The 16,209-nt window shown below is 29.8% G+C and overlaps 1 protein-coding gene across 1 annotated transcript in view; it reads right to left on the bottom strand.

The window, feature by feature from the left end:
* Positions 1-12,449, bottom strand: part of LOC113521214 (proton-coupled amino acid transporter-like protein pathetic) — a 53,204-nt gene extending 40,755 nt beyond the window's left edge. The window contains exon 1 of the mRNA XM_026906684.3: positions 11,970-12,449. Within this exon, the coding sequence (XP_026762485.2) occupies positions 11,970-12,029 (60 nt within the window). The 5' untranslated portion in view covers positions 12,030-12,449. The remainder of the gene's footprint in view (positions 1-11,969) is intronic.
* Between the last annotated feature and the right edge of the window lie 3,760 nt (positions 12,450-16,209).

Below are 16,209 nucleotides of genomic sequence, written 5' to 3'. Positions count from 1 at the left end.
TATACGAATTAAAATACTATCAAAAATGGTGAGCCTCAGAAGAATCAATATTTTTTGCGCTTCTTGTTCGAATCACGTTTTTTCTTGGGAAATATATTCAGTTGTACTTTTAGAGCGCTCATATAAGGATACAAGTCTAAAACTTATATTTCACCCCATTTGAGAAACTTCTGTGTAAATTTTAAGACACTATAATCTGAGTGTTGATAAGTCAATAGTTATTTTCTGCTTTTCTAGAATTATTATCTTGATTTGCCAATTTAAATGGACTTCGGACTCTTATCTGTACATGATTTTTATATTATCTGAATCATAAAAAATGAACTACTAACTGATTTACAGATCAAAGTACCTACACCCTGTTCCTACATAATAGATAATTTTACCAATAATGTATTATTTTAATGATTTTTTTTAAGATTTGGAACTGAATAAATTTGGCTTTTTCGAATCAAACCGTAGTGTTAAAAAATATTCTCTTTTTATTATTATAATCGCATTTTAAATGTTAATAAACCCAATAATAAATTACTAAACATTTTTTTTTATTTATTTATTTTTTAATTCCACACTAAAAAAATTTTTGTTCAAAAAGGCGGATTTAATGCTATATTGCTCCCAGCCAACTTTTAGTAAAATACAAATGTAAATATTTTCAGAATTATCTCTGAATTTTTTTTTAATTACTCTTTACCGGAATATCGCTCGTGCTTTACCGTGTAACAATATACTACTTACACGTATAAAACGTTCATCATTGATCATACAAATGGACGTTCTATTTTTCATTCTAAGTATAGGTACCTGTTTGTAATTTCGCAAACGTAAATCTAGAAAACGAAGCGAGCTATTGATGAATCATGCAATTCAACTAACGCGTACACCGTCTGAGAAAACATTACGAAATCCGCACACAGACTATTAAAATGTCATCTAGCCTTAAGTTTTCCGTGTTGTACTAGTTACTTTTAGCTTACTAAGTGAAAAAGCGTGCGCTATTAATTCACTGGAATAAAAATTAAAAAAAAGTATTCAAGATTGATTAATTCGAACTATTTATTTCAATTTCCAACTGAATCTCCGGTAAAGGTAGGCATCGTTAACAAAATTGTTTGAAAGACACATTAACGTAATTAATCAAAAAGTCAAAATGGATCCTGTGTAATTGTTGTGTACGGAGAACTATTTCGTTATTTAAAAATAAAGAAATAAACATAGAGTCAAAGGAGTAAAAGTTACGAAAATTACAAGAAATTTTAAGAAAAATGGAACATAATAAGAATTTAAGTCTTTTTACTAATACAATATATAAGTACTAATCAACGAACTTGCACGAATAGATCGATGCGGAGGAACCGATGAAGGTATGCGAATGGAAATGCATTAAATATTTCGCTTATCTCAAAGGGCGTGATGTATCGTCGGAGCTTGAAAAAGAAGAAATATTAATGAATTAAATTCGTCTGTTGCGAGAGAATTTATTTTTATTAACACAATAAAAAAGTAAATTTATTGTTTTCAGCTTAGCAATATTAGCTGAGAATAGTAAGTTCATTGACCGTCTTCATGGGTAGTGGTGAAGAATTATTTTCGTTATTTTATTGAAATTTGAAACATCATTATCATTATGAAATGAAATTTGTATAGGAATAAATACTGTTAAATTACTATGCAGACATTATTGTCGTTCCAGCTATACATTATCCATGGTTAAACATATGCCTCCCTTATAGACTTAAATAAGGGTTAATCGTATGGAAAAAAGGGATCATTAGTAATGGAGTCTAACTGCCTTATTGTTATCAGATCGACCTCTACATGGTTTCCACTGGAAATCAACGTGTTTAATTATTATTGAATCCGTCATGATAGGCTAATTGATTTGTTTATTTCTCAATTACCAACCCACACTGGCTGCCCTGCCAGTGTATACCAGTAGCATAGGCGAGATCACTTTTTCATTTTCATCCATTAAAAAAACTTTAATGGATATTGTTAGCAGTCGCAATAGAAGAACAAGACACCTCGTCATCTATTCTATCTCATGGATTCGTTAACAATGACGATTCTATCGATAGATTTCTTTGCCAGTTGTCTAGCGAGAGGAGGGGAGGAGCTAAATCACTTGCGTCCATTGACTCCCAACACATTGAGCTTGTTGCTTTAGATGGAGCAGGACCTCCCACTGTAATGCAACATATATCTAGTGAATCATCATTTGAATTGATTTTGTGATTTTCATTAAAACCTATTAAAAGATGATGTACTCCTATAAATAAAGTCATTTAATGTAACACTATCGTTCTCAATCGCATTTTGTAATCGTCACACGTTAGTTAATGTTAGGTATAAAAAAATTAAATAAATTTTCGAGTTTCATTTGGTGAAACACATTTAGTAAGCCGTGTGGTCCCGGCATAGAATGGGCCACCTCTTCCTTTATTATTGGGTGTCGTAAGAGGCGACTAAGAGAACTAAATAGAAAATAAATTTGTTTATCTGTATACATGAACAAATTTCCAAATTGGAAATTGCATTTGTACATATAATTACGTACTAATTAATCATCATCGTCGTATAATTAATATCGGTATAGTTAATATGTATTTATATTATTTTATGCAAACTTTGAAATAAACTGATAGCGGGCAATGGAAAGTGGACCATCTGTAAATGCACAGCGCCACGGACTTTATAGAATAAACTCGAAAGCCCGTGACACTATTTGTGCGTTGCCATTTCTGCAGAATAACCCATAAAACCTCATAAAAACGTCAAACCTCTCATAAATCTAATTTAACTATTGAATTGTTTTGTTTCTTTATTTTGTGCTAAATTCTCAGTATGAACGAAAATGACAAAACAGTGTAATAATTAAAATAGGATTGTATAAAGTTTTAGTTTTTATGAATAAAGGGGTAAATATATATGGCCCGGTAACAAAATAATTTCACAGTTATATATCTTTAAAACAGGTTTAAAAAGAACCAAACAATTTTGTTTTATATTTACCATTAAAAACAATATTTATTTCTCCATTTTATAATATGGATAATAATCCATTTCATCCCGAAATTTATAGAAGCCAACCGTAGTTTGTGATAATGGTAACAGTTTGCAAATATTTATCAGAAGCGTGTATGTACTTATAGTAAACATCACGTGTATTTTTAGCTAAAACTCTATATAAATCTGGAAGGATGTTTACTTTGTTGGCTGAATGACCAGTAAAAACAATAAATTACATAATAGATAAAATCTCGCTTAAACTTAACAGCAGGTATCCGATGTTAGTCCTTAAATATCAATAAGTTTTATATGATACAGTATAATAATATTTATTATTCAAGACGATTTTCGAAATTAGTTTTCACTCCTAAAAAATATTACGTACTAGTATTTCGCCCTATACTTCACGCGTGCGGATTTTAAAAGTAGAAAAACTAATGGACTTCTAGTTGGCATATCAAAATGATACATACATCACTTTTTAAATTAAATAAAAAAAAATCACAGTAAAAACCGCATTTCATTTGGTGCTGTAGTTTTTACGTGATACCGATAGAAACATACAGACTAAGGCAGAGAAATTTCTAAAAGAATATTGTTTTCACTAGTAATGTTTCTATTAAATTCTCTTACGGCAATTTAACTTTTAAATATCATCCATGAACATACATTATCTAAAGAAATTGTCTTACATTGGTAAGATAAGATGAGATAAGATAAGACAAAATATATGTAGCAGAATGATTTTAAATAAAATTTCAATAAACAATTAATAACACGATTAGTAACGAACGTACGTTGATATCTCTCTTACATTGCTTAAACTTGAATTACTTATAATATAACAATACAGTGTGGGTTCAAGTGATAAAGCAAAAAAAATCCTTAAAAATATCCCTTCTGGAAAACTTTGAAAGGCCATTGTTGATATCGAGGTCGTCAGGTAATGTCGGATAAAGAAGGCAAAAGCTTACCTTTGGTCCTACTATAATTTATAAGTTTTTTCGCCGAAATTATGAGCGCAGGCGACGCGCCGATGATATTGTATCACGTAATTTATTATGTAACAAATTGAGTTTTGTACGTATGTAAATAATATATTAATATGGCTGTTTCGAAAAAAATATAACATCATAATTATAATATCAATAGAAAGATAACACATTATAATAGTGTTACGAGATTAATAATTGGTTTTGTTTCCGCTGACTCTCTGTACGTATACTTTAAACAATCTGACGTAAAAATAAAAACATATTAATAAAAAAAAAGATTAAACTAAATTATTCTTTTTCCGCGTAGGCTAGACATAGAGCGCATTGTTATATTATGGTGCAAAAAACAACTGTGAGTCATGAAATCCTAGACAATCACATATCTAAACTAGATTTAGTTATCAGTATTAGACCAATTTATATTAATTAAATATTAAATTATGAGCCGATGCCAATGATAAATTATGTGTATCACGGAGATCGTTTTACAGTCTCTGAAAAATTAACTAGTATGTATATCTATATAATGTTGCATTTTATCTTTATTTAGAGTTTTATTTTTATTTAAAAATTAAAAGAATATTATCAAAATGATAAATAGATAAATACTCTTTATTATTTCCTTCAAAAGATTACAGTAGTAAAGACAATAATTACAGCCGCAGACCGGCAGAAAGGTGTATTATTGCACTGTAATTCGTTGAATGAGCATATTGTGCAAATAACGGCTCGTATAACAAGCTGGAGCGGAGATTCTAACTCTTTATTGAATATGCTTCAAGCATCGAACGTTGGGGGACGGCAGCTCTGAGAATGGTATTCGGGTACGGCCGGGGGGAGGGGTACGGGGCGGGTCAGGCGGCCGTCGCGGCAAGCGAAGCGCGGCTGTGGAAATTTCCATTGCCCAAGCGCCGTGTTCGTATAAGTTAGACCAAACACCACCTGCGGCATGGGCAAGCGAAAACGAGCTTTATATCTATATAGCTAAGAGTGTTGACTATTGTAAAACAAGGTTGGTTGTATTTATAAGTCAATGAGTGAGCGAAGCTGTCCGCCGCCGCCATCGCCTCCTCTACACTCTTCGCACCAATTTGGAGGCCGCGCATACTTATTGCGTGCGCCGGCGCACAACGCTAGTTTCGGTTACATGCTTCAGTAATACTAAGGCCACAGTGCTATCACTAGAGCTATTTTACTTATTCATACGACGGTTTCAGTCGCAAGGTTCTTGAATAAGGAAACTTATACATTATGTTTAAAGTTAGATTGATAGAATTTTAAATTCTCTGACCGCAAACAACACAGTAGAAACAGAAAGATATGGTTGCAAAATTATATAACTTATAATTTTCTAATGTAGTCATGTGTCATTTAAGAATTATTCAAGATTTAAAATCACAAAAATAGCAGGTTGTTTTTTTTATCTAGAACGTTCTACGATGGGTATTGAAAGAAATACGTTTTACCAAACTTGGGGTACCCATTAATTACTTACACTATTTGATAAAATTTTGTCTAATACTTTATTGAGCCTTGATATCGATACGACATTTTGCTCGATAGCAGAATTGGTTTTAATCGCCTATTGTACTTCTCTTTTATTCGAACAAATTAAACGACATTGTTTACAAAGTGTGTTTTCTCTGAAGACAGCACAATAACAGTAGTCAACTTACATAGGATCAAATGAACAATAGCCACATTAATATTATCAGTTTCAGTTCCAACATCACCTATCAGTAAAGTATTGATCACTGACATTTATCGGATGACATAATGAAAATTTTGCAAAAGGAAAAATTCAACAGCTTTAACTCTGTAATTACCTACGCTGGTCACGCTTCAGTCTGTCATTTAAGAATGTTAAGTGCATTCACAATCTTCATGTGTTTAGATACATTTTTCCATTTCTTATTTTCGATATTTCATAAACAATCTGAACAGACAATAATTTAATAATTATTCATATAAGAATAACAAAAAAAAAAAAATGCCTAATCCACTATCCTACTTCCTAATAAAAATAATTGGAAGTGAAAGTTTGTAAACATGTTACCATGTTTGTTATTCACTTCGGAACGGATTTGAAATTAATTTAATGCATAGATATCAATAAGGGCACGTACTCTTTATTTTAATTCTCACTCAGCCTTACATTTTATTTAATTTACGTAACAATTTCCATTTTGCTGCGTATAAAAGAGATAACGACTTCAATAGTAATAAAAAACCCTGATGAACGACAAAGTGTTATGTAAATACAATACCATTTGTAGACACTAATATATCTACAATTGATATAAGTATATAAGTATATTTACCTCGCAACAAACAGTTTGTTGCTACGCAAAGAAAGACGGAAGTTTCAATCGTCACGTGATTAATATGAGACAAACAAGTCCATCCTATTGAATATAAATGTAAAATTACTAATCCCGTTTTAGATTTCACGACCTTATCATATAATATTGCTACAAAAAGAAATATAGATAAAAAGAGAACCATTACCATTCAGTAGAAATTCTTTTAAATAATCCACTGTTAATATTATAGTTTTTGCCTCACTACTTCGTATGCGTGGATTTCAGAAGAATTAAAACTAATTATAATTATTTTATCATTATTATCATGATGGTGATGATGATATCAGTCATTACTGTCCACTGCTGAACATAGGCTCTGAAGGAGGGTTGGCCAGTAGTTGCCACGCTTGGCAGGCGAATGTTTTAAAAGGGGCATTGCTGCTCATCCTTCGACCATTACTTTTATTACATTAGTAAGATAATGGTAGTATGTATAAATACTTCAATGTTTTTTAATCGAACCAGATTTGAAAGAAAGGGACATAAATCCTATTTTACAGGTATATGCGGTTATAGATCCTTTTATTCTCTGCAATGTGTAGTATTTATTTATTAAAAATAAGTAAATATGTCAAGTATAGTAATACATAGTCTTTCATATATTTTAATATATACTATATGTTACTATATATTTTCGAACTAATGGCAAAGAAATTACGTTTGTAAAATTTTTGTCTCTCCTATACACTTATTCAAATCTCTAAGTAGGTATATATTACAATCGTACGTAGATAATAAAATCGGTTAATTAATAAATCACATAACAAGTTAAAGTACAATAATCTAGAAAGCATGGAAGCTACCACCGTGTTTAAAGGCAAACAGCTAAAAACTATTCGCGTACTAAGATGACAGTGAACATTCTTTTCGTGTGTAAACATTTGTTTATTAATATCTAATCTCATTTTCGTAATCAATCATTTTCATTATAAACAGTAAAACGTAAATACAGTTCCGCTTCGGTGAGTAAATATCCTGAATGCGCGTGTTGCGTGGATGATTCTTTAGATATTATATTCCTTTTAAAGAATGGTTGTATTTCGATTATAAATATGGGTACATTAACTATCCTTGACTAAATATACTTACTGAACTGGACAAATTAGTTATCAAGAATTGTAACGCATGAGAGATATTTTGAACATTCAATGTCTGTTACATATACAAACTCTTTATTTATAGTAAATATATATTAAGAATAGATAAAAGAATATATAATAGATTTAAAACAATAAACCTACATGTTACACCACAACTTGTCTTTCGGGATAGTTTATTGCGCTCCTATTTTATATAATATTTGTAATATATTTCTGTCCTTATATTGGCCAACATTTTAATACTCAGATCTAATTATCGTAGAGGAACTGTATAAAAAAGTAGTACACTATTTTTAAGCGTTCGCCATATTGAAATAATAACGACGTGGTAATTACGTTCTAAGCTCTACATTCCTGTTGCCAAGTTTCATTCAAATTTCTTCTTGTTGCTTTCTAAAAATATACCTTCTTTTTTATTTAAAAAATATATAATAATTACTTAATTAAAAAAAAAAAACTAATACTGAATGTAAAATAACATTGTTTATTGCACTGCACTTTATTATATGCACTTTATCTAACGTTAGATCACTTGAAGTGCACTGTGACACTAATAAAATTGTACATAGCAATGTATGCGTGTTTCGTTGAGCCGAGATCTAGAGCAGAGATTTCATTAAGACTTTAATCAACTAAGTGTTCCAATTCACACAAATTTCAATGCAAATAACAGGAGGAAAGAGGTACTATAACAATTATATAGTGGTGATATGATGAATATTCCATTAAAAATACAAGAATTTAATTAAAATTTATGAATTACTTATGAATTATTCTTTTTTATATTGTTCTATTTAATTATTATTTCTATTTGCCACCCAATAAGATTATATTAAAGAATATGTTTCATACGTAAAATTTTACTGTTTATACTAACTATTTAACTAAGTCGTAATTTCTCTGCAATCCATTCAAAAGTCTATGTTCTCATAATAACAGAATGTAGCTAGATTTAATATACATATTAAGAAGTAGAATTCGCCCAGGCTTCGCACAAAAAAAAGATATAATCCGTATTATTTATTGATAAAATTTTTTTATACAGGTGAAAGAATTTTTAAAATTCTTAAAGTACTTTTTGAGTTTGTCCATTACAAACAAAACATCAAATCTTTCCTCTTTATAATGTTAATTTTAGGTAATGTATTATATTACTCATATTTAGTAATTACATAAGGTTGTTAATTTATTTGTTCAATCAGCATCTATGTGCTGGTTTAAACTAATAAGCAACATTATTAAGCAAGGTGTCACATAAATTTACAGCTATTTATGAGACGTGATCTATGTTTATATTATAATAGATGAAGCATTATTTAATTATATATTAATAATTATTATAATTAAAGTTTTATTATCGTATTAATCATATGTAATTTAACATTTTTTAATTTTATTAAGCGAGGTGTTATATAAATTTTATAGATTCACACAGGGCCTCTTCATGTTAGTAATATGTGTTCATTAGCATGAATTCTAGATCACGTTCGCTGCCCTAAAGCTAGTCTTGGCCAGTTTTTGAAAAATGTTAATTCCGAGAAAGAGATCGTGAAACAGGACAATAATTTGTCCACATTGTTCTCATATGATATAACGTATTAGAGCCTGTCCAGAAAATACGAGCAACTCCATTGGCGAGCGACTATACACTATACTGTTTTTCTAGAAAAGGAATATTGTTGAGAGAACGAGATAACGTATACTTTAGAGAATGTATATTAGAGAGAGACAGAGAATATGGTTTACTTGCAACACGCAAATATCTCTATTGTGTCGGCTATTAGTTGGTTATTAATGCTGGCTTTAAAGATTTTTCCAAGATTTTCTTTTAGGAAATACAATTACTAAGAAACTCTGTGATGGCTACATACTGAGATGTGTAGAGCGTTTCTTGAAAAATCTCTATTTAATAATAATTATAGTTACTCAGTTCTTTCAGCAATCCCACAAGGACTGATATTAATTATATTATTTTATAGTAAGGTATAAAATTTTCCAAAACATATTCTATTTGTACTACTAAACACCACATGCACACATAGATTTTTTGTGTTCTCGTGAATGCATTGGCGCATTTCGGAATTTTCCAGCGGGGGCCTGATCCCGTAAAAAAGGCGCAATATGTATTCTTAGACGTGTGTCTGTCTGTCGCTTAAAGATCCGCTCCATACTCTGGCGCGGGCACGGTGGTCCACCCGTGGAGGCTGGGACCACCCTAAATACGCCGATGGGTGAATGATTTATTTATATATTTTGTTAAATTGGGGTAAAATTATTAGTTAATTCGCTTTTTAATAGTCCAAAATGTTATATAAAAACCGTCTATCTATATTATATTTTCATTATAAGCAAACAAATATATCTATTCATAATTCGAATTCTAATTTTGTATGGGTATTATGTATATGTAATTTTATTAATACTGTAAAAGGTAGCCGTACTTAATTTGATTTTAAGAAAGTGTATTGAAACTGTGTACAATGAGATTAAACGTAACACTACTCGTGAGAGGGTCGCGCTCTTTTGTGTCAACATTTTTTAGACCGCTCTCGTTATACAGAAAAGCCTCAAACAGTCTTTATTCTGAATTCAAATTATTAATTTAGTTAAATAATAATAAAATAATTTATTTAATTTGTTAAGTAACAATGTTATTATTAATTTAATTAATAATATCATCATATGAAAATATATTTTTATGGATTATTTATAGAATCATGAGTTTGTATAATATTTTTAGGTATTTATTATATTTTAGTAGGCATTACTATGGAGGAGGCTTATGTACCGCAGTGAACAGTAAACGGCTGATTTAATGACGATGCCTACTATTGCCAAGTCTCTGCGAAAAAGCAGTTACATTTTATTGGATTATTGTAATTATGCTTTCTCGTATTCATTAATAATGTCATAGCCTTTAATACAATATTTCTTCATAAGTGAAAATAAGTTAAATGCAGAATTCTATAGGAATATTACAATATTATTGGAGCCAACACTGAAGGTCGTCAATAACTAAAAAAACCGATTTATTATATAACGTTTAATAATAAACTAAAATACCTAATTAGGAAGTGGTTATTTTCGATTAACGGAATAAGGTATATAATAGAACGGATTAAGAGATACTACTTGGAGCCAGTTTAAAAGATAGCATGCTTGTTTTATATTTAATATAGACATAGAGATAAAATTATGACTCAAGTTTCATGGTAACATGTATGTAGAATTGATTATATCTAAGTAAATAATTCAAATCTTTTATATCGGATGTTTGACTAACACAAAATATTTTAAATTCCTATTTCTAGAGCTCCATACGTTTTATTTAAGACGTGGGCCGATTATAATAAACCTGTTCTAAATAACAAAATTAGAAACACATAAAAATAAGTTGTTTTTTTTTACGGTTACTAAAAAAAGATTTGTGTAATAAACATTAATATTTATATTATAATTGGTCTATATGTATAAATAGTCCGTGTCTACATATACGCCAAAAATAGATACACAATTAAAGTACCTACAACATCTACGCAAGATTTATTTATTAAACATTTTGATCATAATCGTTTGCGTTACAAACGTTAGGACGACTTTCACTATTTAGTGGCCGAAAACTTACAATTCTGCAGAATATAAATAAAACAAACTGACTATTATTTACGCCATGTTTAATGTTGTAATAGTTTGTGTCTTCGCACATCATAGGGATTGTAAATAACAGTCATTTTGTAGTCGGGTAGCAGGTAAATTGTTGAATAATACAATCGCACAGCCATTATTTGACAATCCAATTTCAATTTAAAAAAAAAAAAAAAACCTAATTTTATGACGAGCCTTATTCAACTTGTTAAAACGCATATTACACAATAATTTTATAATGCTTACAAAATACATACTTTAATTACTAAATCAATACAATTCAGAATTGTATATATTTATTTTCTTCACATACGATTATATCATATGCAAGGAGGAATATCTGAAAATGACATTCATGAAAAATACTGGTGTAGCAATGCTTAAATAAATATGCAGAATCGAAATTCTTATCCGCACAATGACTCACTGAACATTTTCCATGGAAATAACTATAAAATGTTAAAGGAAAATTTTATAAGAACTGTCAAATAGGTTTATAGTCCTATCAGCTAGGTATAATATTATTTTTTCTAATTTGTTTGCGTATACACGCGAAATATATTGTTCTATTCGTGTAATAAACCGGTTTTATTTAGTCTATATCGGTGGACTATAAATAGTTATTAGATTTTTTTTATAGTTATGAATGAATAGTAAAACATTTTCACGCTAATGTATTAAAAATAATTATACAATATTTACAAAATTATTATCCAATAAAATTATTGTGTAAAATTTTCGCACAGCGTTTCTGATGTTCAATCTGCGTATTGTAAAACAAGTTGCTAATTATAAAATAACTCGTATTCAATTTCTAAAGAGAAATTCGCAAAAATGTTGAATAATAAGTGACTTACCTTAAACACCGCAGGAGCTAACGGTATTGCCGCCTGGTTGTGAAGATGTTTTTTTGACATTTTCTCTTCCTTTCTGGTCCACGTCTAATGAAAATTAACGAAAATTCTCACAGAATAAATTTTTTCATGAAGTTTGTTCAACAATTCCGAACAAACTTGTTACTGCTGAAGCGAGTGGCGTATTGCAAATCGCCGATACTTCGAATTGCAGTTAACTTTTCGCAAAGCGAAATCCGTTTGCTTTGTGAATACCGGTTCGACCGCCGTCTATTTTGAGATTCACTCAGTTGAGTTTATTTCGTAATTTTTTTTCGGAAAATTTGTGTAATAATGTTATGAGTTTAAAATAGGTGGACGCGTCGGCAAGCGTACGTCGAGCCGCTGTTGCGGTCAAATCGGCAATGAAATGAATAGCGGGTGGGGCGCGTCCTATCGCGTCGAATGGTTTGTACCGAGTTGAGTCGGCCGACTATCGCTCTGCCGGAGCTCGTTTAGCGCCGCTGTGTGACGTGATAACAATTTTTGAGCACGATAAAACTTGTAACATCCGTAACTCCATTCGGTACGAAAGTTAAATCTAGTATCTAATGCAAGTCCCACACATGGCGCCGCGGCGTCACGAACTACGAATGATTAACGAATTGATAATTGAAATGGTTTGATAAAACTTCAAAAGTGAGTTAACCTCACGTTGTTTTAAAATATAGACATATGGCGATAACGCTTCTAAATAAATTTAATTAAATACAATGTTTTTTATTTACAAATATGTATTATTACAAAGTGAAAAACATATTTTGAATAATGTTAAAACGGAGGAGACTTAAACTCGCGTATTATTTATCAATACCACAATTATATTATAGTAAATTGTCAAGTGTTTAGTCATAAATAAAATATATAAATTTTATTTATTTATATTTTATTTTATTTTTTAACTTCCTTGTTGCAATATTATTTCTATATATTATCGAATTTGTAGGGAATGGGACAAAAAAGGATGTTTATTGGCGTGAATATCCAATAAGTGCATATTTAAAATAAAATAATAATCTAATTATATGGTAATAACATCATTGTCATGTTTTCTCTCAAATATCAGTATTGTCGATTTTTTTAAATGTAAGGTACATATTGTCTTGAGATTCGTAAATATTATATTAATTTTGCTTATAATATTAAATACCTCACAATTCTAAGAAATTTTGTCTTAGATACAATCTAAGCGTAATGTTAGAAAAAAAAAGATTATTTAATTATAAATAACACGCTTTCTGTTACGTCTGAAAATCCCTTTGTCTTTTACCTTCATTCATATTTCTAGTTTCAATATTACATACAATAAATAAATAAAATAAACATTTTTTTTTTGTACAGAAAATACTTTTATAATCGTATAGCAATCGAATTTCCAATCATCGAAACGCATTATGTGTTAAACCGTCGCACTTCTACTGATGTATCAGATGTTTTGCACGGAATTGAGTTACTGTATAAGACGTTGTTCGTTGTGCATAGTGAGACAGGCGCTGTGCGGCGCCGCATCGCTTTTATTCTATACGCAAAGCTCCTGTCCCAACGGTTCCATGCAAGTACGTCAACAGCTAATTAATTATGAATTTAAAATAAAAGATGTCAGTACAACTGGGCTGAAAAACTTGGCTAAATTGACAAAAAAAGTTCCAAAAATTTAAATAATTGTAAGTAAAATATTTAAATGAAAATAAATGAAATAAAATATTCAAATAAATTTAATTATACACATATTTTATTAAAAAAAATCTTCATTATTTATTTCGATCAATGAAGATTTTAGATTAAAGTAAAATGTATTAATGTCTAAAATTTTTTAAGAAAATAAGAAAGAGACATAAATTAACCAATTAGAAAAGCTATTCATGTAAACTGATGATATCTTAGTATGTAATCATATATTTATTTTGCATTCAGTAATTTTTTTTATTAATATGAAATTTGTGGAAATCATTGTATCCATTCACATTTATTTTTTGTTATAAACTCAACTTTTATTTGAAAAAATCATAAGCTGAGTTTCTTGCCCGTTAACACATAAATAATATGCATACATAACCTAATTAAAAATATTAATATGGATTACGGTATACACAATACAGCAACCTTATCTTGAATGCGGAAGTGGTCTGGTTCTTATCATTATTACATAATTTTTGTAGTAAAAGACCACATATCCATACTTTATTATGGAAAAACCAAAAATTGATGTTAGAATTACTGTGATATTGAAATTTATATGCAAACCAAGTCAGCATTAAAACAATCTGTAAATAAAAAATATCTCAATTTGCCTGAAATTTTTCTTAAACAATTTTTGCTTTGAACATCAATAGAGTTTAATTGTGAGTTCCATATTAAGTTTTTACGGTATAATCTAACTTTTTTTTTTAAATTTCGCATTCTAAATATAAATCATCTTTGAATGTACCTAATGTAATACAATACATCCTTGTTTATTGGTGTAAGTATATTTACGATTGAGGCAGCTTTTTTTCCACGACAAAGTGTCGAGTACAATAGCATTTTGCTTCCCAAAACACTGTCAAATTATTTTCAATGACAGATATTAATGCAAGCCTAAACAGGTAATGCAGAGTAACATTCTATTAGATTCCAGTCTTGGTCACTTTCAGAGATCCATTTCAATCTAGATTGGTTTGTTTGCAATGACGTTTCAGGTTGCAATTGATTGTGACTTATAAAAGAATGAAATAAACTATGTTATTTTTTTATTTATTTTATTATTTTATTCCATTCAATTGACTTTATGTCTTAACCGAGTGTAGTAATGTGCAATTTCCTACGTTATACGGCGCTTTGCCACGTGAGATGGCATCTAGGTAGGATGCGAGTGTTATATTACATTACAACCCACTGAAAACTTGAATGACATTCACGTGATATGCAAGGAATCATAATGCTATTTGTGCAGTTATTTAACTTGCGAATTCATCCAGCAGGACTCCTTAAAAAAAAGATCAAAATTAAATAAAAAGTCGTCCACTTCTCCCTCGCACTACCCTAATATTCAAGGTCGGCTTTTTTGAATGAATGAATGAGTATACTTTATTTACATTATACAATATAGGAAAAAAGCAAGCCAATTTACAAACACAACGATACAATTAGTACAGTATGGCGGTATATATATATATATATATATATATATATATATATATATATATATATATATATATATATATATATATATATATATATATATATATATACATACATACACACATATATACACATTATATAATCCCATGCATATATGTTAAATATGTACCCAATACTAGAATTAATAATTATAGGCACAAGGAAAAATAACTATCATAAAATAAATAATTATATAAATACATAAATTAAGAATGCAAATTTTTGAAATGAAGAACTTTTTTATCATTTAACGCTATTTTTGTCGTAGATGATAGTATTTATTTATTTTTATTTATTTATACTTTGTTACACACACTAATAACACATGAAAAATACAACAGAGGTAAGCAAATGTATACACGCGAAATCTCTAACTCTACAAGGGTTCTCTTCCAGCAAAGTCAAAGTGGAAAAGAGCATCAATATCAGCTGGTATAGTGGTGTACAATACTGTATCTTATTTTTTCATTCAACAGACTAATAGTCTCTTTCTCTTTTTTTTTTTATTATAAAGCCATAGTTACTTTTTAATGATATGATCAGTTTTATTAGAATCTACGAGTATAACTGCGTTAGGTATATCGTGTACATTATATATAGTATGTATATTATATCACCATCATTATTATTTCAGCCATTATCCTTCCACTGCTGGACATAGGCTATAGACTGCTATAAGTAACGGTCCCGAGCCACCTGCATCCACTGACTGTATTGTATACTTGCAGTTTTCTATGACTTTTCCAGGTATTTTAGAACGCAGATAAAATAATTGAAGGTGAATTTAAAAAAGATATCAATAATTTCTAAATAGATTTTTTCTATACCACGAAGGTGGCAAACAAACATCCAGCCCCTCGGATAATAAACGGTCACTGTAGCTTAAGGACGCCTGTAACACTAGGGACATCACGTGCGCATTGTCGACCCTGAAGAAACCTTAATATACCCTTTTTTAAAGAACTCCATACTGTAGTTTGTAGGGAAAATCTCATTGCACAGCCTGAGCGTTCGCGGGAGAATATTTCTTTGAAACAGCACCGTA

This window comes from Galleria mellonella, unplaced genomic scaffold (genome assembly GCF_026898425.1).
Source record: "Galleria mellonella isolate WM207_F2 unplaced genomic scaffold, CSIRO_AGI_GalMel_v1 utg33, whole genome shotgun sequence".
NCBI lineage: Eukaryota > Metazoa > Arthropoda > Insecta > Lepidoptera > Pyralidae > Galleria > Galleria mellonella.
Note: the sequence above shows the minus strand (reverse complement) of the source record. Positions and strands in the feature narration are given on the sequence as shown.